Source organism: Asparagus officinalis, chromosome 4 (genome assembly GCF_001876935.1).
Source record: "Asparagus officinalis chromosome 4, Aspof.V1, whole genome shotgun sequence".
NCBI lineage: Eukaryota > Viridiplantae > Streptophyta > Magnoliopsida > Asparagales > Asparagaceae > Asparagus > Asparagus officinalis.
The window spans coordinates 105,759,382-105,787,020 of record NC_033797.1 but is presented as its reverse complement, the minus strand read 5'-3'; the positions used below and the strand labels follow the sequence as shown (position 1 = coordinate 105,787,020).

The 27,639-nt window shown below is 44.0% G+C and overlaps 1 protein-coding gene across 1 annotated transcript; it reads left to right on the top strand.

Annotated features, from left to right (window-relative positions):
* On the top strand, nucleotides 9,753–12,363 carry LOC109839118. Its single transcript, XM_020407550.1, has 6 exons — nucleotides 9,753–9,767; nucleotides 9,854–10,063; nucleotides 10,902–11,006; nucleotides 11,089–11,187; nucleotides 11,277–11,684; nucleotides 12,278–12,363. The coding sequence occupies exons 1-6, from the start codon at nucleotides 9,753–9,755 to the stop codon at nucleotides 12,332–12,334; spliced, it is 894 nt and encodes a 297-aa protein (XP_020263139.1). The 3' UTR covers nucleotides 12,335–12,363.

The window sequence follows — 27,639 nt, the reverse complement described above, 5'->3', positions numbered from 1 at the left end:
AATGTAACAAAATCCACTAATTCTTCCCTCTTCCAAGTTTTGGCTCTTTATGACATTATTGGCCCTCCAATTGTGGCGCACTTTCAGAGAGCTTAGTTAGCGGAATGCTAAAAACATTAAGGATAAATGGGCAGGCATGTCCGTATTTTTGTCAAAGTGAAATCTGGTAGATTTGTATCCCTAAATCTCTGTAATTTTCTCTTTCCACTTTGCAACGTCAAAACTCCTTCACTAGAGAAGTTTCTCTTGCAAATTACTTCAATGGTGTCCGCGTCAGTGGTTTCAGAGGCCAATCTGCTAAACATCCTCACAGCCATGGCAAGCTCAAGGAGATATAGTCATGATTCCAGGCTGGGTTGATCAAATCCCGCACCCTCATTGCGCGCCTACGCCCAATGGTTCCACGGAATCAGAGTAAGCTACCCATTGTGGCCCGGCCAATGGATTCCACCGGAATCATTAACATCGGTCAAACAAGCCACCTTCAGCAACGGTATAAGGTAAGGGTATTCGGGTAACTTCAGCGGAATTTGGCAATCAGGAGGCCCGTATTCAGAAGACTCCCAACGCATTCTCCGCCCGTTCAATGAGGATTTTCAAAATCCCCTAAAAAAACTAATATCTGGAGCAGAGTCCGTTCAACGCTAATTCTCCAAGCTGATCTCGCTTAAGATGGATTCCAGACTTTGCCCCCATATTCTCTCAGTTGTTCCCCCTAAATTAAGTCAAACAAAACCTGGAAGGCAGAACCATCTATATGCCCGGAAGTCAACTTGCGGAAAGTTATATTGGCGCGGCGAAAATCATAGCTTCAAATTCATATTCTTTTCACGCTTTCATACCCGCCATAAAAATCCAAACCAGACTCCGACTTTTCAATCATTCTTCCGTCTGTTACCCTCCCTGATCTCTCGCCAGAGCTTACTTCATCAGCAACCTCCCACTCTGTCAGGAAGCACATCTTCAGCCCACAAGCATAGAAGCTTTTTAAAGTATGGCATACTTCTTCCTAAAAGAGCTAATCAAATCCTCAAGAAATGTACAAATCTTAGGACTCTTCAAATTCTTCTTTTGTTGCTATGTCTATGAACTCATTACCTAAAGAAATTCTTGCAAGATGTTGCTGGAAAATTGTGCCGTGTTACTTTATCTGATCAGCATAATAGGACAAAACTGTAAAAAGCAAGGAAGCAAAGAGAAAAATGTCAGAACCTGAATAATTTCTAGATCAAGAAGTTATAGTGTCCTAAACATATTTCATCTCCATGAAACTCACAACTTGATATGTTAGAGCGTCTAAATGACCCCAGCAAAAATGTGCCTTATCACCCGCCAGGACTGTTCTTGTATTCGTTACAGCCCTATTTGACATGTTGGTCTTCAAAGAGACTAAGCATAGTAAAACCCCTCTGCTAGAAAGCTTCGCATCAACAGGTGGTAAGGAAACTTACCAATGGTGTGCACTTAGGCTCAACTGAATCTTGATGGTTGGAAGTCCTTGTTGGATGGTCAAACTCATTTCCTTAATTGATTCATTTGTGGCGCTGTCTTTCTCAGTTTCAGTGCCTCCTTCACCATCATACCTTTGATTGGAAATTCACTCTTCACCTATGTATATGCCCCCTAGTAGACAGGGATGACAAAGAGTTTACTCGGTCGCGAGCTTCACCACATTCGTGATATTGTTCTCTAGTCCCTTAGATTATCTGTGCGTTGCATTTAATGCCAAGTCTATCTTCTAATGAACAAAGTGTGGTACACTAGAAATGGTCTCTTTAGATGATATCAACTCCTTCAGAGACTTTGTCAACAATACATCCCTTCATTGCGCATCTTCCACTCATTAGCGCCCAGAATCCTTAGCGCCATGCGTCAAAACAATCGCCTTATTCTTCCATGTCTAGATTAAGACAGATTCCTTATGCTGTGCAGGGAATGGTGATAGCGAAATTTCTCTCAAGTATAACAATATTCTCTGCATACAATGGCTCAGATCATTGTCATTAAAATCCTTCGATAGTAGACGAATGCAACCCTGCTCCTTCCATTATTCATGATTATGAAAGAATCTGATTCCAACATAAGAACTCATACCTTTCATTACAACATCCTGGAATCTTTTGAATTGTCATGGCCTCTCCTTGGATATTTTCATTTTGAAACTTAAACTTCTCAAAACAACGTATCAAATGGTGGAAAGCAAGAATGCTGTTTTGGTTTCTCTTATCTACGTAGAAAAAAGAGATTATTGTCTCAAATAGGCTCCTTTGATTTGACCTTGAAGCAACAACGCTCCTCTATCTCAATCCCGCGAATTCAAACAATAGGACAATGATTAAATCTCCATTTTGCCCATCTCTCCATAAATGTAGAAGAAATTATTACGGGCACCAAATATCTAGAGTTCAGTGGACCTTAAAAAAAAAAGGGGATGCCAAACACTTCTTTTTTCCATAATAGCTTTCATCATAGCCGAAAATCAATGCACATTGCTGGTCAAATAACCATCAAGGTACTGATCTAAACCAATGAACATGAAATCTCTCAGACTTTCTATCGCACTATTACTGCCCAATCTTTGAAAAGAAGAAGACACTTAACACCTCGATCTATGGCATTGGTCTACTCTCTTATCCTTCAACAACACCTAAATCTCTTTCGCCGCTCGAAGCGCCATTTTCACAGGAATCTCACCATCAAACATGCAGTTATTTAGCATGAGTCATATAAGCTCATCGGTCCTGATGGTACTCTATGCATGTTTTTATCAGTCTCTGGATCTTGATCAAATTCATGGGGGCCCAGAGCGCCCCAATTAGATCTTATTTACTCTTATGAATTATTTTTAGAAAGACCCATTATCTCTACCACTACTAGAAAATGGCGTTATTGGCTTTGGAAATTTAGCGACGGATATTCCGCTCGCTATAACATGACTGTTATAGCGACGGCAAATTCCGTCTCTATATTATCCGTAGCCGAAAAATTACTTTGCGACGGAAAATATTGTTTTTAATCCGACTAACTATTCCGCCGCTAAAACATTACCGACAATCTTCTTTCTCCGCTTCCGATAAATATTCATTTAGCGACTGAATTTCCGTCGCTAAAATCATTTTTAACGACGGAATTATCCGTCTGCTAAATGTTTTGCGGCTGGGTAAAAAAATTCGGGCGCCGCCGGCGCCCAAATTTTGGCGGGCCAGCCCACGCCCGATTTTACCGAGAGAGGCTTATTAGCCTCTCTCAGCACCGCCACCCCCCCCCTCTCTTTCCCCCTCTCTCTCTCAAAGACCTCGCGGCCCCCCCCCCACTCTTAGCACCCCGCGCCCCCACCTCCGTCGCCGCCGCCGCCGCCGTCGTTGTGCGGTGACTCAGCACCGCCCACCCCCTCTCTTTCCCCCTCTCTCTCTCCCAGCGACCACGCCCCCCCCCCCACTCTCAGACCCGCGCCCCCCCTCGTCGGGCCCCCCAACCGTCGCCCCGAGTTTGGTGCGACCACCGCCCGCCGCGGCTCGATCTCTCTCCCCCCCCCTCTCTCAAGGTACCCCGCCTTTCCCCTCCCCCCTCAATCTCTCTTATCCTCCCCCTCAATCTATCTTTCTCTCTCTCAAATTTCTCTCCCCCGGCGCCCACTTCTCTCAGTCGGTCGACGCGGTGGCCGTGCGACCAACGGTCGCCGGCCCACCGCCAGTCGACCTACGACGAGAGTGGCGGAGAGAACATTTGGCGGTGGAGAAAAGAGAGATGAGGATTATTTTGTATAATTTTATGTTTAATGTTATAATTTATTAGTTTAATTTTTGCCCAAAACCAAAAAAATTATGGACAAAAATTTAAAACCCTACTAAAAAATATTCATATTGTTAAAAATTTTATTTAATATAAAAATTAAGATAGGGTTAGGCGTTAGGTGTTAGCGCCGTGTAGGGTTAGGGTTACTTGGTTAGGGTCGTTAGGGTTAGGCGTTAAGGGTTAAGGGTTAGGTGAGGTGGATGAGTGAGGGTGTTAGGGTATTTAGTCGTTGGGCGTTTGGATTAGGGTTTAGGTGTTAAAGCTTAGGTCGGTGCGGGCGATGGTAAGGTTGAGCCGTTGGAGGGGTTAGGGTTAGCCAGTTTCAGGGTATAGGGTTTAGCGAGGGTTAGCATTAGCGGTTAAGGTGTGGGTTATGGGTGGAGCGGTGGGGTTGGGGGTGAGGGTGGGGCGTGGGCCGTGGAGTTTTGGAGGGTTAAGGCTACGTTAGGGTGAGGGCTGAAGGTGAGCGTGAGGGTTAGGTTATGGTTAGCGCTGCAGGGTGAGCATAGGGGTGATGGTAAGGTGAGGTTGAGCGCGTTAGGGTTAGGATGAGGGTTGAGGGGTTAACGGTTAGCCGGTTAGGGTTAGGGGCGTACGCTGAAGGTGAGGGTGAGGGTTTGGGTTAGGCGTTTATGTGAGGGCTTGACTGTGTGGGGGGTGTGCCGTGAGCGTGATGGTTAGGGTTAGCGGTTAGTGTAGGGGCTGAGGGTCGCGGGCGTGTGTGCTGACGCGTTAGCGGTTAGGGTTAGGGGGGGGTGGGGCGTGGTGGTGGGGGTTGGGGTGGGGGCGGCGATGATGGTGAGCGCGGCTGAGCGGTTAGGTAGGGGTGGGGGCTGAGTGAGGTTGAGGGTGAGGGTGAGCGTAAGGTCAGGTTTTAGCGGTTTATGGCGTGAGGCGTGAGGCGTTTAGGGTGTGGGGTGGTTGCGTGAGTTTTAGGTTGAGGGTTAGGGTTAGGGTTAGATGAGGGTGAGGGTTAAGGTTAGGGTTAGGAGGTGAAAGTGAGGGTGAGGGTTAGGGTTATGTGAGGGTGAGTGTGGGGGTGATGGTGAGGTTGAGGGTTAGGGTTAGGGTTAGTGTAGGGGTGATGCTGAGGGTGAGGGTTAGGGTGGGGGTGGGGATGATGCTGAGGGTTAGGGTTAGGGTTAGGGTGGGGATGATGCTGAGGGTGAGGGTTAGGGTGGGGGTGGGGGTGAGTTTGAGGTTGAGGTTGAGGGTTAGGTTTAGGTTTAGGGTTAGGGGATGGTGAAGGTGAGGTTTAGGGTTAGGGTTAGGGTGATGGTTACAATGAGGGTGAGGTGATTGTGAGGGGTTATCGTAACTATTATATCGCTAATTACATAGAAATTGCACACACTGTACACTCATATTTTCGAGTCGTAGAATACCCCGTCCAATAAATACTATATATAATCTCTTTATTTACTTGTCACATACGCGTACAGGATTGTTGGCGGATACGATACCATCGTGTTCGGTCCGACAACCTTTTCGTACTTGTATGTGACAGAGGGCTTATATATAAATATTTATTAGATCTGTCCAGTGTGGACGGGTTAGGTATGTAAACATGGCGTGCATATGTATTTACGTGTGTTCTTGTGTACTTTCTTTTCGTCAGAGTTTCGGCGGCGCTTACTCGTTGTTCTCCGTGTACTATAGTGTACTCGGAGAACAGCGGGTAGGTGCTGCCAAAATTTTAACGAAATAAAAGTACACTTGAACACACGTAAATACATATACACGCTACGTTTACATACCTAATGGGATAGAAGCCTTCCTCTGACAGCCGGTCACACACACTTGTCCTATAACTTAAAATGATATATGTAGGGATATGCTCACTTCCATTAAATTTTATATTCTAGATGCGGATAATTCCTGACAAATCGTTCATGGGCATACCACATGATCGAAGGCATCTAGACACTCGATACAAGGATGGGATAGAAGCTTTCTTACCCTACTCTGACACCAACCCTCTACGGTCACTCAGCGGGTTGATTTTTTGCCCTTGCAAGAATTGTAGGAATGATAAAATGTTCACTAGGAGTGACGTAAGTTTCCATCTGTCAATTAATGGATTTGATAGCTCTTATGTATTTTGGAGTCATCACGGTGAAGGCGTCCCGATGATGCAATTAGAGGAAGAGTTTACTGATGTCGACAATCCGACAATTGACACAACTGATATGTTGGAAGATATTCTTACCGTGCCATCTTCGAGTGATGTTAACACTACTGATATGTTTCAAGATGTAGCCCGATTGATGAGACTTGTTGAAGAAAATGAGTCACAGTTATACGAGGGGTGCACCGAGTTCACAAGGCTTTCTTTTATGCTGAGGCTTCTTCATATCCAAACACTCAGTGGGATGGCTGTTACACATTTCGAGATGTTATTAGACTTGCTCAGGAAAGTTATTCCAGGTGGCGAGAAGAGCATCCCCGCAACTTATTATGAAGCTCACAAGATTGTTGATACGCTAGGGCTTGATTACAAGAAGATAGACGCCTGTCCTAATGACTGCATCTTGTACAATAAGGGTAATGAAGGTCTAGAGGAATGTCTGACGTGTCATGTATCACGCTGGAAAGAACATACGAGCACATCTGAAGGCATATCATCCAATAAGCAGAGCAGAATCCCTGTGAAGGTTCTCCGATATTTTCCAATTATTCCTAGGCTGCAGAGGTTTTATATGTCTGCCGAGCTGGCTGAGAATATGCAATGGCATTCGACCGACCACAAAGAGGATGGGAAATTGAGACATCCTGCTGATAGTGAGGCATGGAAGTACATCGATTGTATATACCCTGACTTAGGTAAGGAGTCTCGGAATATTTGGCTAGGGCTTGCTAGCGACGGATTTAATCCATTTGGAGTAATGAGCTCTGCTTAGTCTACCTGGCTAGTGTTGCTGACACCGTACAACCTGCCGTCGTCGATGTGCATGAAGCAGCCGTACATGATACTGTCATTCTTGATCCCTGGAAGATATTCTCCTGGAAATGACATTGATGTTTTCCTCCAACCATTAATTGACGAATTGAAGCTTCTCTGGGATGAAGGCGTCAGCACTTATGATGCTTATGGTAAGGAGGCTTTCCGTATGCGTGTAATGGTCATGTGGACAATTAATGACTTTCCAGCATATGCTAACTTGTCTGGATGGTCGACGAAGGGTCAGATTGCTTGTCCGGTTTGCATGTCAGATTATGAGGGAAAGTTCTTGAAATACAGCCGTAAGTTCTATTATTAGCAACACAGAAGATGGTTACCTACAGGGCACAAGTTCAGAAAGTTAGTAGGAAAGTTCGACGGCAATCTAGAAAACAGACCGGCACCACCAAGGCTGACCGGGGAAGAAATATTTGAGCTTCTACATCCTCTACCTAAAAAAATATTTGGAAAGAAAAAATTCAACAAAGAAAATCCATTTGGGGTTAGGAGAAAAATATTGAAGCAAAATTGAAAGGGAAAGGGAAAGGGTAAGCAATTTCTCAAAGGCAATTCGAAAGGAAATAAACCTCGCACTGTCCAATCGCATGGGCGTGTCTCTAAGGGTACTGAACTTCCGCATGGATGGTCAAAATTTAGTATATTTTATCAATTGCCATATTGGAGAAATTTAAAAATACGTCACAACTTGGATGTCATGCACATCGAGAAGAACATATGCGAGAATCTCTTGAACACTTTGTTGCAGGACGGGAAAAAAATCAAAAGATGACTTAAGGGCACGTCGAGACCTAGCAGAATTGAACATCTGTCCCGAACTGCAAGCTATAGATAAGGGTGATGAAAAGTTTGAACTCCCAGCCTCCCGTGCCATACTGTCGAAGGATGAGGTCTACAATATGTGTTTATTTCTAAAGTCCGTGAAGACACCGGATGGTTATGCTTCAAACATTTCAGCAAATGTGCATATTGAGGACAGGAAAATTTTGGGACTCAAGACACATGACCATCATATTCTATTGCATCAACTTCTCCCGGTTGCGTTGCGACATGCTGAGAAGGAACTCGTGATAGTGGTAATAGAATATTGCAGTTTCTTCAAGCAGTTGTGCTCCAAGGTGATTGATGTCAGGGATTTTGAAGAATTAGAGGGACGTGTAGCCAATACACTGTGTAAAATGGAAATTCTATTTCCACCTTCGTTCTTTACGGTCATGGTGCATCTCACAATACGTTTAGCATATGAAGCCCGCATCGCAGGACCAGTTCAATATTGCTGGATGTACCCTGTAGAGAGGTATTTTTTATTATAATGCTTAATTAATATTTGTTAAATTAAGTTACTCAGTTTTATTTTGTCACAAATCATGAAACTATATGCTTGTAGGTATTTGGGTTTCATGAAACATATGATGCATAATCATGCACGTCCTGAAGGATCGATAGCAGAGAACTATATAAGTAATGAGAGTTTGAATTTCATCTCTCGTTACTTGCAGGGTGTGGAGACAAGGCTTAACCGTCCCCAACGAATAATTGACGGAACATTCTATAATGATCGTGGGGAGGACACTAGATTCCCCAGAATGGAGCTAGATCAAGCCCACACATATATCTTGAGCAATGATACTACATTTAACATATACGCGGCGTAAGTATTTAACTGTTTGAATCAGATCATATCACATCACAATAACTATCTCTATTTAACTGTTATAAATGATTTTATTCTAGGCTTCACATCCGATATGTCCAGACTATTCTTAAATGCAGAACAAAAAATAAAAGAGTTATGGACACACACTCTAGACAATTCCCTACATGGCTGAAGGGTGAAGTAAGATTTATTTACATTTTTGATTCGTATATCAAATATGTGCTTGCCAACAGATATTTAAACTATTTGTTTCTTTTCTTAAAGGTTGACCGACGGATTATGAATGGGGTTAACCTGTCTGAAAAAATATGTTTATATGCCAGAGGTCCTTCTAACATGGTTAAGCGTTATGGAGGCTACTGTATCAACGGCTTTAGGTTTAACACCATCGGTTTTGAAGAGAGACGACAAACGCAAAATAGCGGTATGTTCTGCTCCCTCTCGCAACTGTCATACGCTAGTTCAAAAGATCTAAATCCGATACAAGGTGAAATCTATTGCTATGGTCAAGTAGAAGACATTGTGGAGATTTTCTATGGGATTAATAATGAAGTCAGACATGTGATGTTTAAGGTTCGTTGGAGTGAGCTGAAAAAGGCGAAGGATGACTACGGTTACACACTCGTTAATCTTAACAAGGAAATATATCAGACTGAAAAGTACATGTTAGCTGCTCACGCAAAACAGTGCTTTTATGTCAAAGATATAATGAAAAATGACGAATAGGTTGTCCTTAAGAATCCGCCTAGATCCTACATTCATGAAGCCGTGTCTGACGAAGACCACGAAGAGGTTATCTTAGCCGACGAAACAGTTGCTGAGTTTTCCTTAACACAAAATAATAATCTGGTGGATGAAATTGCACTGGCGCGCCCTGATGTACCTGTGATTATATGTGAGCCAAGGCGTAAAGTCAAAAAATGAGTCCACAGTAGAGTCGATAAAAAATATAAGGACAATCCTTTTGTCGGCACGCACACGGTCATAGGCTAACCGCACACGGTCGCAGAGTAGAGCCTCAACATCATAATAATAATATAATACTTGGTTATATTTAAAGACATTCATGTATCTGTTTGATGGTTAGAAACATGTATCAGTCTTTGTGTTATGTATTAAGTATTGCTTTATTTTATCTGTTTGACTGTATCATGTATCAGTTTGTGTCATGTATTATAGTATTGCCTTTATATTATCTGTTGACTGGTTACATGTATCAGTTGTGTCATGTTTATAGTTTTGTTTGGGTACTCATTATGTTTTCAATAGTATAGATGACAAAGGATTACGCTAGAGAGGCGCGTTGAGAGATCTTTTTAGTAGACTTCGAAGCAAGCGCACATGGCTTTACGTCAGGTATTTTTATTTATTATGTATGATCTGTACATTTTTATAAACTATTAATATGAGCCTAACATTATTTTTTAACATTTCCTACGCAGGACGCATCACTGCTACACATGACTCGCGCGCCACAGGACACAGGACGAGGAGATTGCTCCGCACCTATGCGGAGACACTCGCTTGATCCTACCCGACATGCGGAGATGCCGCCGTCGCTCTCCGCATGCCAGATGTATTTGAGAAGAGCGGCGATAAGAGCATATAGCGTAGCTGTAGAGCTGCGCCACTACCGCCGGGTTCTATTACAGGTCAGCGAGGCCCCGACCGGCCAAGGTGAAGGGCGGATTGGATACTTATCATGCTTGCCGACCTATTGCAACAACATAGGTATGAACAAGCAAGGCCGTGATGCGTCGAATTGAAAGGTGTGTATAGATTTTTATAGTTTATCTGTTTAATATTTTAATTTGTATTATCGATATTGATTGATTAATATTTCGCCTGAATTTTCATGTTTTTCGTATTGTCAAGCACTACAGGCCCACGGCCGCGGGTGTACCAAGACACAGAACCTGCATTCCCGATATTATTGAGGGCTGTGATTCCGATGGGACGGGCGTGCCTGTCGGGCCATTTTGCTAACGCTTTCAACAATTTCCTCGCCGCTTTAGCAGGAGACATAATTTCTTCAACATATTTTTAACGTGAGAAGTCGCCAAAGCGGATTGATGCGCTGGTGGCTTGTTGGAGTATATATACAGCTGTTAATACATTTATTTTAATTCTCTAATTATTAGTCATTTTATCTATTTTGTTTAAACACCACTGATTTGTATCTCTTTTTTCATTGTACTGCTGTAAAGCGATTTTTTCTTCTTTGACGATTACGCTTGTGCCTAGACTTACTGCTTCACGCAAATCAATCTATCGTTCAAGAGGTGGCGGTTTGTGCTGAAGAAAAAATATTTTATTCAAAGAACAGAAGATTAGGAGCGTTACTAGCATCTTGACGAGCGCGTAGATGGAGTAGATTTTTTTGCACTTTGCGATTATTAGGACACGGCCGAAATTTAGGTATTATTGAAGTATATATTTTTGTTTATTGTTTGAAATTCTATATTATATCTGTTTAACATTGTTTTGCAGGGTCAAGCTGAAACAGTAAGGAGGAACCGTAATGCGCCCCGCAGTTACGAGCATCACGGGGGCTCCAGGTCCTTCAGCCAGCATTATCATCAATTGGCGCTTGAGGTATATAATATATTAGCTCTTAGGTTATCAATTTAAGTATAATTTATGTGTTATGAGTTAATGATATATTTGAATAAAATAGGGAAGGGGAGATCTCGGGCATTTTGCAGATTGTATTCTGACTTCATGGAGCCCAAAATACGCCGATGAAGAGAAGAAAGCGCCAATACGGGATCTGGCTGTAAGTAGCAGTTCATTTGTATATTTAATTTTTATAACAATGCATTTTAAATGTGTTAGAATTGACCGGGTTGTTTTGGTATATCGCAGGAGAAATTACATGCTAAGGTGCATGATCAATTATCACAGACTCAGGTCGATTCTAACACTCCGACCCGATTAAGTAGAGAGGAGGAGGATAGCATCATCGAGACGGTCATTGGACTGAGTAGGAAGAACAGATACCGGTGGAGAGGATCCGAGCATCGGCCGTACGAGTCCAGTAGCACCTACGAGTCTGCAGCACAACCAGGATGTAGTTCTTCTCAAGAACCGACTATGGAGCAGCGGATGAAAGCGATGGAAGATTGGCAGTCGCATCGAGAGTCAGAGCTACTCCAGATGGCGGAGGAAGAACGGAGGCGCCGGGAGCAGAGGGAGCTGGAATTCGCCCAGTTCATATCGACTCTGCCTTCTGATTCTCAGGAGGCATATAGGAGACGGTTTATGGCGGATCAGGTAATATATATATATTTTTGTTTTTTAATTAAATGAATTAAATATAAAATTCTTACTTAGTTATGAGTATGCCATGTGACTAAATGATATCACACACACACACACACACCGATGCACACTGATACAAACTGTTACACACAAACTATATCTCTCTCCAAACACAAAACCAAAATTATATACTTAATGTTTTTATGTGATGGTGGTGTTGATGGTGCGTGCGTGCGTAGCGATGGTTGTATTGGTTAGTGAGTTCGTGGTGGGGGAGGGGGAAGTGTGGGGATTGGGTTGAGCTGGGTACTCGTGTGTGCGTGTGTGCGTGTTGGTGGAGATAGGTACACGTGCGTGCGTGTGTACGGGTGGGGTTAGGGTGTGTGCGTGCGTTGTTAAAAACATGTGCGTGCTTGCGTATAATACATAAAAATATGCCATGATACTCTCTCCGAATCATATAACATGTAAGAATATGCCATGATACTCTATTATTGATATACTTGCATGTCATGCCATGTTGTTTTATAATTTGTTACTTTACTACAAAATTCAGTTTTTGATGATGTACGTATTGCTCTATAACGTTTTATTTATATTTTTAGGCTGGGACTTCTCGACAAGGTGGAGTTAGTGATGAGGATGATGATGATCGAGACTGATTTTATTTCTTTTAACATTGAAAACAATGGGTGTGCTGTATAAATAACATTTATAATGTTGGGATATTTATTATGTTTTTAGTGAAATATGTGTCATATATGTATGAGAATGAAATATGTGTTATATGTGCTTGTGCTGTGTAAATTTATTGTACATGTTTTTATTGTGAAATATATTGTACAAGAATTTTTAAATTTAAAAAAAAATTTAAAAAAAATTTCTGCTTACATTTAGCGACAGATTTTCCGTCGCTAAAAGGACTTATGGCGACGAAAAACTGACACGGCAGACATGAACTGATACAAGCTTTTGGCGACAGGTTTTTCGTCGCCAAAATATATAGCGACGGCCAAAATATATAGCGACGGAAACTACCGTCGCCAAAAAATCAGACATAAACGACAGATTTTCCGTCGCTATATATCTGTCGCTGATATTTAGCGATGGATTATCCGTCGCTAAATATGGATTTACCTACCCTAGTAATAGTGACGGAGTTTTAGCGACGGAATTACTATTTTTTCGTCGCTAAAACTATTAGCGACGGATTTTCGACTTTTGGCGACGGATTTGTCCATCGCCAATAGTCCACTATGCAGTATTTGTAAGACTCACAAAACTTTAAGATCCATTCCAGCAGACATCCTTTCAACTATGTATTTTTTTAGACCCATAGTCAAAGGATCAACCACATTCTCTGAAGACCGGACTTCAATCATAGAAATGACTCATTAGCAAATGAGTTCTTTCAAATAGCCATGCTTCAGATGAATGGTCTGCTTCTTTCCATTAAACATCGAGTTTGCTACTACAACACTCGCCGCCTAATTATCATAATAGATAGTAATTGCACCTTGCAATTCTGTCAATAGAAGGTCTCGGAGAAAACAACTAAGCCACTTAGCTTCATCTCCTACAGCACAGAGTGTGAAGAACTTAGATTCCATTGATGACTATGCAATCATAGTTTGCTTCTTAGACTTCCACGAGACGGCAACTCCACCCATGGTGAAGATAAACCCTCTAGTAAATCTGCACTCATCTAGTTCTGAACACCAGTTTGCATCTGAATAGCCTTTGATTACAGCCGGATATCCAGTGTAGAATAGGCCCAAACCTGCAGTTCCTTTCAAATATCTCATCAATCTCTAAACAACATTGTAGGGTGTAAAAATTGACTTCCTGATGAGGGGTCGTTTGTATTTATAAGATTGGCTTACTACATACTAATGGTTAATGTTTACAATAGAGGAGAAGGGAATGACCCTTCTTATTTAACTTGAGTTCTTCTGTAGCGATAGGACGCCTCTCTCGGTGCTCGTTCTAAGTTTGCTTCCCTTGGACGATACAATCGAAGTTGTGGTTGAGCTTCAGTACGTAGTACAAGCTTCGGTGTGGTTGAGTTCGACTACCCGAGCTTGAGAAATATCAAGGCTGAAAGCTTAGAGAGGGCTAAAGAGCCAATGAGCCTCAAATCTGAGAGTTCAGATCGAGTTTATCTTAATAATCTAAGCTTGCAGCCAAGAATGTTCTACCAGCTGATAGAAGCCTTTGCTTGGAGACCCGACTGCTTAGAGAGAGCTGCTATGTAAGAGTTTTTAAAGAGATTGAGAGTCTTAAGTTTGAGAATTCAGATGAGTCTCCTTCAACAAAGGGAGCCTTTAGCAAAATGAGCCAAGGTTCAACCTTCGGAAGTGGGATGATTAGCCAACCAAAACTAGGCAACCAATCAACCCCTTTCATGTTGGCTGAAAGTGGTTTTAAATATAAAAGGGATGACATGGGTTATCCCTTGATTTGTGGGATTTGACCACTAGTAGGGGTGAGGGAGCCAACCGCCCTAGTTGTGGGATGTGACAACCTAGGGGGCCTAACAGCTGCCCTAGCTATAGGATGTGACCACCTAGAGGACCTAACAACCACCCTAGCTATGGGATGTGACCACCTAGAGGGTCTTGTTAGCCGCCCCCTTCTTATAATTGTTAATTACTAGCCAATTCCTTGATTTGTGAAATATGGCCATGCTTGGGTGAGGAACATCATGCTCTCCCCCTTGAAACGTGGGATATGACCACTGATGTGACTGTTCCTATACTCAAAGTAGGAAGTTGATAGCACTAGCGGGTCGGCCAAATAGGCGGGTTCGAGTCGACTTGTGCTGGCGAGTCATCCAAATAGGCGGGTCCGACCCATGCTGGTGAGTTTTTAGCTGTCGGACAAGCTTGGCCTCAAGGTGAGCTCGAGCCATGCAAGTGAGCTTAGCCTTCAGGCGAGCACAAGCCTACAAGCGAGCTTTTAGCTCAAGCGGGCAGGCTCAACAACCAGGCAAGGTTAGGTTCATGTTGGACAACTCAAGTGGACACTAACTTGTGCTAGCAAATTGGATGGGTTCGCTTTGCTTCGGGTCGACTTAGACTACCCTCCGTGTCAACACGGGGGTGTTGTCTTGTGGGGCGGACTGACACCGCGCTTCGAGTCAACACGAAGGGTCTTGACCATTTGGTCTTTGAAGTGAAGGGGCTCTTGACGAGTCGACTCTGGGAAGAGGAGTCGACTAAGGCTCGAAACGGTCTCAGCTCGAGGACTCTGGGCCTCAAACCTCAAGTCAACTAAGGCTGCCCTTCAAGTCAACAAAACGGTCTCGTCTCAGGATCTTGGGGTCTCAGACATCGAGTCGACTAAGGCCACCCTTTGAGTCGACAAAGGGGGCTCGGCTCGGGATCTCCGAGTCTCGGACCTTGAGTCGACTAAGGACGCCCTTCGAGTCGACAAAGTGGTCTCGGCTCGGGGTCTCTTGATTCTCGAATCGAATAAGGTCGCCGTTCAAGTCAACACCAGAGGTTTCAGCTCGAGGTCTCGTCTCGAAGTCTTCAAGCTGAGGGCGAGTCGTCATAGGGGGTTTCAACCACTTGGGGTGTCATCCTGAGGTCGGTGAAGGTTTCAACTTTGAGGGTATTACTGGGCCACCTTCGAGTTGACGAGGGGTTTTCGGACACTTCGGTCTTCAAAGGGCGAACTAACATTGCCTTCAAGTCGACGAGGGGTCTCGGCCATATTCGAGTCGGCTTCAAGAGGACTGAGTCGGCTAGACCTTAAGGGAGTTAACTGGAATATAGATTGAGTCGGCTGGACCCTAGGGGAGTTGGCCTGCCTTACCATAGATTGACCTTTGAGCTCTTTTGCCTGTTCTAAGTTGCTGTGCAGGGATAAAGGCAATTTTTATTACCTACAAGATCCCCTCAAAATTTTTAGACCTAAATCAGGTCACATGGGGTCTAGAATACTTTGGGTATGAAGACCTGTAAAATGATCATCGTGTAGACGAAGTGAGGCGCCTTCCAATCGAACTCGGTGAGATTGAATTATTCAGTCACTGCTAACGGTCACTAAATAGGATTTTTAGTAAACCCTCAGCTATCAATAGATTTGATTTGCCTTTACCGATTACCGTTTGAATCGGGCTAGCCATACTATTCCCATTAGTATGATGAGTTATCGAGAAGTTTCTCTTAGGCTTAATGCTAAGATTTCTTCTATTCTGAAATGATTGGTCACTTGCTGGAGGTGTCAGGTTGGGTTAATTACAACTGTTAAGTCATAATTAGGTTGTGTCGTGTTGTAAAATATAACGACTTAGCCCGAAATGATTGGTCACTTGCTGGAGTGGCCGGGATAAAGTGTCAACAGGGCACATCGCTTGGTAGGCCGATATCGATGAACAATGTTATTTGTAGGAATGATGATGTTGGGAGAATCAAATCATTCAGGGACGTATGAGTGTGACGATTGATTAATATAGTAGCCATCGCATGGTAGGCTACTACCTATTGATTATTCTAAAAATGTTAGAATGCTCAGAAAAGGACCAGGTCATTCAGGGACGTATGAGTATGATGACTGATCAGATAATGTTATTTACAGGAATGACGGTGTTGGCTATTAGAGGTAATCGTTAACGTGATAGGAATTATCACGATCGGAGCAACTTTGTGGACCTACCACTCTATTGAAGAGAGTTGGCAAGTAGATTCTTGTCAGAGGTATGATGTTAACATGACAGGAATTTGTCACAATCGCAGTGACTTTGAGGACCTACCATCCTACTGAAGAGGATTGGTAAGTGAAGTTTGTCAGGTAATTGTTAACGTGACAAGATTATCACGATCAGAGCTACTTTGAGGACCTACCATCCTATTGAAGAGGATCAGTAAGTGACTTTTGTCAGAGGTGTAGTGTTAACGTGATAGGATTGTCATGATTGGAGCGACTTTAAGGATTTATCATCCTATTGAAGAGGATTAGTAAGTGGATCAAAGGTGATTGTTAACATAACAGTAGGAGTGGGTCCGTCATCCTATTGAAGAGGATCAACGGGGGAAATTTGGAGGTGACTATCAGAGATGATCGTTAACGTGATAATTTTAGGGACCCATCATCCTATTAGAGAGGACTGGAAAGGGAATCTGGCTTTAGCCTTAACTGTAGGAGGTTTGACCAAGTCGGAGTTTGGGATGATCTTAACTGTTTAAAAGTTTGTTCGCTCAATTTGGAGGAACTATTGTTCGTGGAATGAATCGAGAGATGATTTTAGCTCTGGTTCTAACTGTAGGAAGGTTTGACCGAATGGAAGATGTAAGGAGCAATTTAACCTCATGCACCAGTGGGAGGTTCTTAATCATTTTTATCATGATTAAGAGTGGATTATTCTAGTGGTTGGTTTTTATCTGGAACAACTAGCTTATTCCGGGTTATCCTTAAGAATATCATGTGTAGTTTTCTCTAGAAACTTCCCATCAAAGGTAGGGAACAGTTTATATTAGTATACCAATTAGAGTATAGGAGGAGCAGTTTATACTCGTTTACTTATCAGAGTGTAGGAGTAGTAGTTTATACTCGTATACTTATCGAAGTGTATGAGGAGTAGTTTATACTCGAATACTTGTCAGAGTATAGGAGGAGCAGTTTATACTCGTATACTTATTGGAGTGTATGAAGAAGTAGTTTATACTCATGTACTCGTCGAAGTGTATGAAGAAGCAGTTTATACTTGTGTGCTCGTAGGAGTGTAGGAGGAGCAGTTTATACTCGTATACTTATCGGAGTGTATGAAGAAGCAGTTTATACTCGTGTACTCATCAGAGTGTATAAAGAAGCAGTTTATACTCGTGTACTCATTGGAGTGTAGGAGGAGCAGTTTATACTCGTATACTTGTCGGAGTGTAGGGGCAGTTTTACCTTATGTACCAGTGGGAGGTTGTTAGGTTATCCTTAAGAATATTCTCTAGGAACTTCCTGTCAAAGGTAAGGAACAGTATATACTCATATACCTATTGGATTAAGCAAGTGGTTTATTGACTCAGGAATGAGTATAACGACGCTGATTGGAATAGTGACACATCGCATGGTAGGTCACCTATTTTTGATCAGGGTGTTCATCGCATGGTAGAACAAAATTTGACTATCTGAGGTGATGATAATTCATGCGGGCTCGTTGTCCTGATGAAGAGGATCAAGAGGGGAGTTTGGAGGAGATTAGTTATCAGAGGTGACTGTTAACATGATAACTTTTTGTGTGGACCTATCGTCCTATTGGAGGGGATCGACATGTGAATGGACTATCAGAGGTGATTGTTAACATGATAGTTTTGTGGGCCCGTTGTCCTGATGAAGAGGATCAATAGGGGAATTTGGAGGAAATTTGTTATCAGAGGTGACTATTAACATGATAACTTTTGTGTGGACCCGTCGTCTAATTGGAGGGGATCAACGGGTGAATGGACTATTAGAGGTGACTGTTAACATGATAGTTTTGTGGAGCCGATCAATGACGAGCTTCGAATCATCATGACTCCGGCAAGAATAAGGATTGAAGGGTCAAGACGCCTTAGTTAACCTCACGGGAGTTAAAGGATGAAATCCTCTGCTGACACATTGCCCATTGAGTAGACCGCATCCACTACGAATGAGTATGAAGTTGCCGTTGGATGCAAGTCCTCTGGCGATTGACTCATTTAAGCGTCACTGATCAACTTCGGTTAGTAGTAGCTATGTCTTTGTAGTTGGCCCCACTGTTTAGGTCTGAGTTGGCGAACTCGATATATGCCATCGTGGGCTTCTTCTGCCTTGAAGCATTGCCCCTCTGTTTTGAAGAAGGTTTGGTTGAGGAAGTGGTTTCCACTAACAAAGTGAAATTGCTTTTGTCATCACCTCCTTCAAATCCACATGGCTCTTCAGCATCCATATGTTTGAGCATGCTCTCGACTTGTTCTCCTTGGCGGATTAAGACTTTCCACGAGGGAGCTATGATAGAGCCCATGTTGGACATAATGTTGATGGAGAGAATATTCCGACATATCTTAATAAGGGTGGCCTCGAAAATCTAATCACGTGTATGCAGTGATTGGTTCCTAAATCTCTTGACAAAGTTGCTTACAGACTCTGTCTTCCTTTGGTTTGCAGCTAGCAGGGTGGCCATCGATACTTCTTTGTCATCGTCGAAGAATTTGGCCATGAAGAGTCTTTCCATGTCCTTCCAGTAGGTGATGGATCTAGGCTCCAATTTGTGAAATCATTCAAAAGCGACCCCCTTGAGGGTACTAATAAATAGTGGAGTCATAATGGGATCATTCCCACCATGTGTCCAGTTTGCGCCTGAAAGTAATAAATGTGCGGGTAGGAGAATCCTTGCCATCGAATTGCAGGAGGTCCAGTGGCTGGAACTTTGTTTGGTAGGAGACTGTATCCTACTCAATTGGATATGGTCTGACCACCCCCAGCTTGTTCACATGCTTCTAGAGTTTTAAGGTGTCGAGTTGATTTTGGAACTCGTCGAGCCTTTTGTCCCTTGGGTTATGACCTGAAGATGACGCTCCTCCAGATGACTCGGATGAGGAGTGAGAAGGAGTAGGCACCTACTCTTTGTACTTTGAGGATTTATGCAAAGCCCGCGAAGTCCTTTCTCTCTTCTTCTTCTTCTTACGTAGAAGTTGTTCCAACATTTCCTTCAGGGAGTTGATGGTTGTTTATTGCTCGTCGAGTCTCCTGGATATCTCCTCAGGGATGTTGGTCATGTGCACTTCCGTGCTTTCACCCTGAAATGAGCTTGAATCCTGAGATGTTGCTACTACCGAGCAATTATTATCATCATCACAGACGGGTGCTAGATGCGTACAGTCAAACGGAATGGCCACCCCATTTGGGTGCGAGTGCGTTAGCGGATACCTTCACACTCAATGGCATTGGACTTCCCCATCATATTGACAGTTGTAGTGGGGAGCTCCACATTATCAAAAGCTCATCTCCTCTGACGATGGTGTCTTTGGCGAGAGGTCTCGTCTTTGATGGTTGCTAGAAGAGTCTCTCAAACAACGATGACTTTGGTGTATCGAAACACTGGCAATCAGTAAGTACCACCTGGATAAGTCACTCGTAATGTCATTGAGGGTTTGCCTCGTGAATAGTGTGCTTGCTAATCAGATGATCCCTGAGATCCCCTATAGGTTGGTGGTGGTGACCTACAGTGTTGGAAAGACCAGACGAGAAGTCGGGTGAAGGAGGCTCAAAAGAGCTGATATGAGGAAACCTGGAAAATTCTCTAAGTGTCGGATTCAGCAGACCTCATCAAGACAGGTGAGGTCTGGCATGTGGGCGAGCTCTAGCTGACTGTAGGCAAGCTCGAACATTTGAGCGACCTTCAGCCAACTGTTGGCGAGGTTTGAAATTTAGGCAAGCTCTAGCCGACTGCAGGCGAGCTCTAGCTGACTGCAGGCGAGCTCGAGCCTCAACTGACTGTTGGTGAGGTTTGGTCTCGGCCGAATGCTGGCAAGGTCTGGTTTGGCTGACTGCTAGCGACTGAAAGAAGGAGACTCAAGGGAGTTGAAATGGGAACACTTGGGCAATTTCCCAAGCGTTGAATTCAGGTGACCTTGCCTGGACAGGTGAGGTCAGGGATGTGGGCGAGCTCCAACCATCTGCAGGCGAGGTTGAGCATTTGGACGACCTTCAGCCAACTGCTGGTGAGGTTTGGAAGTTGGGCAAGCTCTAGCAGACTACGGGCGAGCTTAAGCCTCAGCCGACTACTGGCGAGGTCTAGAAGTTGGGCAAGCTCTAGCTAACTGTGGACGAGCTCAGGCCTCAGCCGACTGCTGGTGAGGTTTGGTCTCGACTGACTACTGGCGATTGAATGAAGGAGACCGAAGGAAGTCGAAATGGGAACATTTGGGCAATTGTTGAAGCATTGAATTTAGGCGACCTTGCCTAGACAGGTGAGGTCAGGGATGTGGGCTGTTGGACCCTAGAGGGGGGTGATTAGGATCTTATGCTAATCTAATCCGATTTAAATGCCAATTAAAATTAATTAATGAGTTATCCTAGCAAGTATAAAATACCACAAGATATATGAGCTAGAATAAGCAATGTAGACAATGAGATATATCCTATATGATGAAATGTATATATGCAAGGATATATAAACTAACACAAGGGTAAACTATATGAACTAGATAGTGGATCATATAAATAATGAGCTAATGACAATGGCGACAAGAATTATAAACACAAGTATAAATAAACGCCAAAGCACACTCAAACACAAGATATGATCATGGAGTTCGGACCTTCCGTCCTACGTCTCCGCTCCCCACTCCCGGGGAGAAATCCACTATCAACCGGGTTTTCTACGTTCACCCGAACAACGTTTACACCTCACACTCGGTTTTCTAGCTAACCGAAAACTTTACAATCAACACACTATTGTAATCCCACTCTACACCCACTAAGTGTTGGACCTAGCCGTGTCTCCCTCAAGTGCTCGGTTACAACCTCTCCCTAGGCACGTCAACCGACGCCACTCCTCTTGGGACGATCCCCGACTCTCACCACACACTCCTCACTCGGTGTACAAGTGTATTACAAAGTGAATCTTACAATAAGCACAATATAACAAATGATTGTTCTCTCTAACAAGGTGAGAACTCAATTAAGCACAACTCAATGTTACAAACCCTCACAACACTAATATACTATGTATGCAAATACAATAAGCTCAAAGGTTGTGTGTGAACAAAGAGATATAAATCAAAACTAAACTCAATGTAGTTCTAGCTTAATAACAATGATAATCAAATATATAAAAAAGCTAGAAATAGAGTTTAGAAAACTTCTCAATATATCAAGAGTGAATGAAGAAGAGTTGGATGCCCAAACACCAATAGATGATCTCCTCAAGCTCTTGTTGAATTGAATCACAAAACCGAAACACTCAATTGCTTAAAAGCTTCTTAAAACAAATTTAAACAAACACTAAACAAGTTTAAACCCTTGTTAAAAACTTTTAAAACATTCTCTTGTTAGTTCTAGAATTGATGCGAGATGGGTACTATATGGAAGAGGAAAATCAGCAAGAAACCCAAACAAATGACCAAAAGACCCAACACAGAAATTCTGCAACGGCTAGAAAAATAGGCCGTTGGGAGAACTGACAGCGCGTCGGTCGACCGTCTGGTCGACCGAAAAAGCTATCGGTCGCACCGACGCGGTCGACCGACGAACTCTCTGTCGGTTACTGGCAAATGAACAATTTATCGGTCGACCGGTCGGTCGACCCGCACTGACGATTCTAGAATAAGCGATTACTGATTTAAAATGCTGTTTAAAAATATCAATAAATTTCAAAAATGTAACAACTTTGGGAATGATTGTAGGATCATGATTAATAAACATGCTACAACGACTGGTTTCAAAAAAGGACTTCCCAAATGAAAAATATCATCATTTTACAAAATAGTTCAAAACATGAAAATATGAGATACTTGAATTTTGATGTTTTGACATAAACCAACTTTTGAAACTTTGTGAAATGTTTTTATAGACTTAGTAAAACATGTAAAAACTGATATTGAAGTCTACAAACTAAGAATACAATATTTTCACAAATACAATAGAAAATAAAACCTATGAGTATGTATATGAAAATATATTTGTTTCATATCTATGTAGATAAACCAAATCACAATAATAAATATGAAACATGTAATTTCATATTTATAAACATGAAAACCAAAACTTGTGTTGTATATATATGTGATTACATATATATACAAGGAAACTAATAAAATGTGTGTGTATAGATAATTGAGCTTAGAGTACTTAACACACATAATATAAATCCTAAACTACATTACCCAAGCAATCTTGATCTTCAATTTAGCTTGACTTGGTACACGTTGCGGATGAAGCTTGAACTTGATCTTTAACTATGAATTGCAAGGCTTCACCGACATTCCGCCAACCTCCATTTGATATGATCGTTAAGGCGCAATCCATCCATCCTCCAACAACGTTGTTTGTCTACAATACATAGGAATACACAAACACTAGACAAACAACATTAGTAGTAAATTGTTTGTAAATCATCATCAAAATAAGAAGGCCAACATGGGCGAGCCTCAGCCGAGTGCTGGCGAGTTCGAGCCGTCTGCTTGTTCAGGCGAGTTGTGCTCGTTGTGTGAAGTTTGCCTGCTCGAGGCCGTTGTTTGCCAAAGTCTTGGAACTCGCCTAATTTAGGCAGCTCGCTTGACTCAACCAGGTGCCTTGAAGAACAAAGTCTGCTTGATATAAGAGGAGGCCCGCTTCATGTGTTTCACTCGCTCGAGATGCCAAGTCTACCAGTTTTGGGGACTCGACCAAATGATCAAAGCTTGCTTGAACAGGTGGGCTCGCCTGAGTCGCCGAGTCCACACAGATGGGAGAATTTGTTGCTGGAGTGGAGCTGGCCTGACATATGGGGTTCGCCAAGCCCGCTAGCTTTAGGGACCATGTCGAAGGAGGGGAGCCCACCTGAAGTGTCGATCTTGCCTGGATTAGAGCGGAGCCTGCCTGAATAGGTGGAATTGCCTAAAATTAGAGGGGAACTCGCCTGAATAGGTGGGCTCACCTGAATTAGAGGGGAACCTGCTTGAATAGATGAGCTCACCTGAGTTGGAGAGCAACCCGCCTGAATTGAGTGGAGGCCCGCTTGAAGTGTCAGACCCGCCCGAGACGCCAAGTTTGCCAGTTTTGGGGACTTTGCCAATGCAGGGGAACCTGCCTGAGTAAGTGGGCTTGCCTGACTAACGCGATCCGCCAAAACTGGAAACTTAGTGTTCCTGTCTAGCTCTCTTTAGGCCTAAATAGGAAGTGAAGGCTTGGGCTTCTTGGTGGGCGACAGCTTGCCGTCGCCACCACTAAACTCTTCTGGAGATGGGAGAACTCATGTCGACGGCAAAGGCGTGATCCGCGCCAACACGCACATAGTCTCCTCCTACACGGGGAACTACGCGGGATGCTTGAGAACCCATCGAGCAGTCTATTAGCTTGCTTGGTCGGTCGTCGATTGGCCTGCCTGGTGGGCCTCGACTGGCTTACCCAGTTAGGGCCCTCGGGCTGGCTGGCTTGAATCGGTCATCGACTGGCTCTTGCACTTGTTGCCGTCGGCTGGCTTACCTGGTGGGGCTGTTGATAGCCTACCTAAGTGTACGACCGATTGCCTGCCTGGTGGGTCGGCTGGCATACTTGTCGCCGTCGACTCGGCCATTGCTGGTTCGGGGAAACAGAACCCTTAGCTGGTGCTTGAGTAAGAGCCTTAGGCATGGGCTAGCGGTCGTCAGCTTTTGGGCGCGGGCGTACATGGCATACTTGGCTGGTGTCGGGGAGAAGCTTTACCGCTAGAGGAGGAGGAAAATAAGTACTCCTCGTACTTGACTTGGTCGAACTCAATTATGAGGGACTCGATGGTTGTCCCTTCCGCAATGTCGTCGTACCACACCACCACTATTTCGATTGAAGAAACGGTTTCTCCTACTGTGGTTTCCAGCTTCTGTTGGGTATAAAAATTGACTTCCCGATGAGGGGTCATTTATATTTATAAGATTGGATTATTACAAACTAACGATCAATGTTTACAACATAGGAGAAGAGAATGACCCTTCTTATTTAACATGGGTTCTTCGGTAGCGATAGGACACCTCTCTCGGTGCTCATGCCGAGTTTGGTTCCCTTGGATGATATAATCGAAGTTGCGATTGAGCTTTAGTATGTAGTAGAAGCTTCGGTATGGTTGAGTTCGACTACCCGAGCTTGAGAAATATCAAGACCGAATGCTTAGAGAGGGCTAAAGAGCCAATGAGCCTCAAATCTGAGAGCTCAGATCGAGTTTATCTTAACAATCTAAGCTTGCAGCCAAGAATGTTCTACCACCTGATGGAAGCCTCTGCTTGTACTGCCGACTGCTTGGAGAGAGCTGTTATGCAAGAGTTTGTAAATAGCTTGAGAGTCTCAAGTTTGAGAATTCAGACGAGTCTCCTTCGACAAAGGGAGCCTTTAGCAAAATGAGCCAAGGTTCAACCTTCGAAAGTGGGATGATTAGCCAACCAAAACTAGGCAGACAATCAACCCCTTTCACATTGGCTGAATGTGGCTTTAAATATACAAGAGATAACATGGTTAATCCCTTGATTTGTGGGATTTGACCACTAGTAGGGGTGAGGGAGCCAGCCGCCCTGGCTGTGGGATGTGACCACCTAGGGGGCCTAACAGTTGCTCTAGCTGTGGGATATAACCACCTAGAGGGCCTAACAGCCACCCTAGCTATGGGATGTGACCATCTAGAGGGCCTAACAGCCGCCCTAGCTATGGATTATGACCACCTAGAGGGTCTTGTTAGCCATCCCCTTCTTATAGACGTTAATGACTACCCAATTACTTGATTTGTGGGATATGGCCATGTTTGGATGAGGAATGCCATGCTCCCCTCTTGAAACATGTGATATGACCATTGATGTGACTGTTCCCATACTCTAAGTGGGCAGTTGACAATGCTGGCGGGTTGGCCAAACAATCGGGTTCGAGTCGACTCATGCTGGTGAGTTGGCCCAACTGCGGTCCAGCTACCACATGCTGGCGAGTTTTAGCTGTCGGGCGAGCTTGGCCTCTAAGCGAGCTCGAACCTTTCATGCGAGCTTTGCCTTCAGGCGAGCTCAAGCCTACAGGCAAGTTTTTAGCTCAAGCAGGCAGGCTCAACAACCAGGCGAGGTTAGGTTAGTGCTGGCGACTCAAGTGGGCCCCAACTTATGCTGGCGAGCTGGATAGGTTCGCTTTGCTTCGGGTCGACTGAGACTGCCCTTCATGTTAACATGGAGGTGTCATCATGGGGCGGACTGACATGGCCCTTCGAGTTGACACGAAGGGTCTTAGCCATTTGGTCTTCGAAGTGAAGGGGCTCTTGGCGAATAGACTTCAGGAAGAGGAGTTGACTAAGGCTGCCCTTCGAGTCGACTAAACAGTCTCGGCTTGAGGTCTCAAGGTCTCGAACCTCGAGTCAACTAAGGTTACCCTTTGAGTTAACAAAATAGTCTTGGCTCGGCTTGGCTCGGGGTCTCGAGGTCTCGGACCTCGAGTCGACTAAGGCCATTCTTCGAGTCAACAAAGGGGGCTCGGCTTGGGGTCTCTGGGTCTCGGACCTCGAGTCGACTAAGACCACCCTTCGAGTCGACAATGGGGTCTTGTCTCGGGGTCTCTTGATTCTCGAATCGACTAATGTCACCCTTCGAGTTGACATGAGAGGTCTTGGCTTGGGGTCTCGTCTTGAAGTTTTTGAGGTGAGGGTGAGTCGACATAAGAAGTCTTGTCCCCTTAGTCTCGTGGTCTTGAACTTTGAGGAGACTGAGGTTGCCCTTTGAGTTGACACGAAAGGTCTGTAGGTCGTAAAAGTTTGGTTCTCAATGGAGATTCGTATTGATAAGAATTGCTTATTACAAATCAAGAATCAAAAAATTATAACAGAAGCGAAGAGAATGCTCTTCTTGTTTAACGTAGGGTCTTCGGTAGCGATAGGATGCCTCCCTCAAATGTTTGCATCGAGTTTGCTTTCCTTGGATGATCTGATCAAAATTGTGGTTGAACTTTAGTGCACAGTAGAAGCCCTTGTGTGATCGAGTTCGATTATACCCTAACTTGATGAGTATCAAGGCCGAATGCTTAGATAAGGCTAATGTGCAAGAGTTTGCAAAGAGCTGAGAGTCTCAAATCTGAGAGTTCAGATTGGGTCTACTTCAACAATCCAAGCAAAAAGCTAGGAAAATTTTACCAAGCAAGCTAATGAGAGAGCCTCTGCTTGAATCCCTAAATGATCTAGCCATTGGTTGAAGAGTCTTGAATATGACAAGCTTCTCCACTAAAATTATAGGCTGAACCTAGCCCGAGCCCCTTTCACGTTAGCAAAGGGGTCCTATAAATTGGTAATGGATGGCATGGGCCATCCTTTGATTTGTGGGATGTGGCTAATACTAAGAGTAAGGAGTAGCATACTCCCTCTATAGCTATTGGATGTGACCAGTATAGGCTGACAGGCTGGTAGGTGAGCTTAAGAGCTACTTGAACGTTCAGCTATTGGATGTGACCAGTATAGGCTGACAGGCTGGTAGGTGAGCTTAAGAGCTACTTGAACGTTCAAGCGAGCTTGCAGGCGAGCATGACGAATAGGCAGAGTCAGCTAGAGGGCCCCTCGAGCTGTGAGCTAGTGTTCATTAACAAGCTGGGTTCGTGCAGGCGAACAAGTGAGCTTGGCTCGTGCTGGCGAGCAAGGTGTTCAAGCGAGCCTGAGCTCGTGCTGGTGAGATCGATAATCAGGCGAGCTTGACCCGTGCTGGCAAGGTGAGCTTGACTCGTGCTAGTGAGTCAAGAAATCAGGTGAGCTTGACTCGTGCTGGTAAGTTAAGAAATTAGGCGAGGTCGACTCATACTGGAGAGTCAAGAAATCAGGCGAGGTTGAGCCCGTGCAGGAGAGCCAAGCAAACAAGCGAGGTCGATCTCATGCTGGCGAGATTGATAATCAGGCAAGCTTGACCCATGCTGACGAGTCAAGCCAACAAGCGAGGTGGAGCTCATGCTAGCGAGATCGATAATCAGGCGAGCTTGACCTATGCTGATGAGTCAAGCAATCGGACGAGGTTGAGCCCGTGCAGGAGAGCTCAATAATTGCGTGAACTTCGCTTGTGCCGACAAGCACTATCTTGCGACCTTTGGCAGAAAAGTTTATTCTTGCATGTTTGAGCACGCAGGTGAGCTTAGTTAGGCAAGATTTGAGTTCTGGTGTAGAGGCAATTTTTATTACCTACCGGACCCCCTTCAAAGTTTTCAGACCTAAATCAGGTTGAATATGGTCTAGAACACTTTGAATGAAGATGATCGTTGTTCCCTGGTTTGAGTGTATTTAAAGACCCTGGATGGGTCGACCTCTTCTGGTGAGCTCAATGAAATGTAGGCAAGC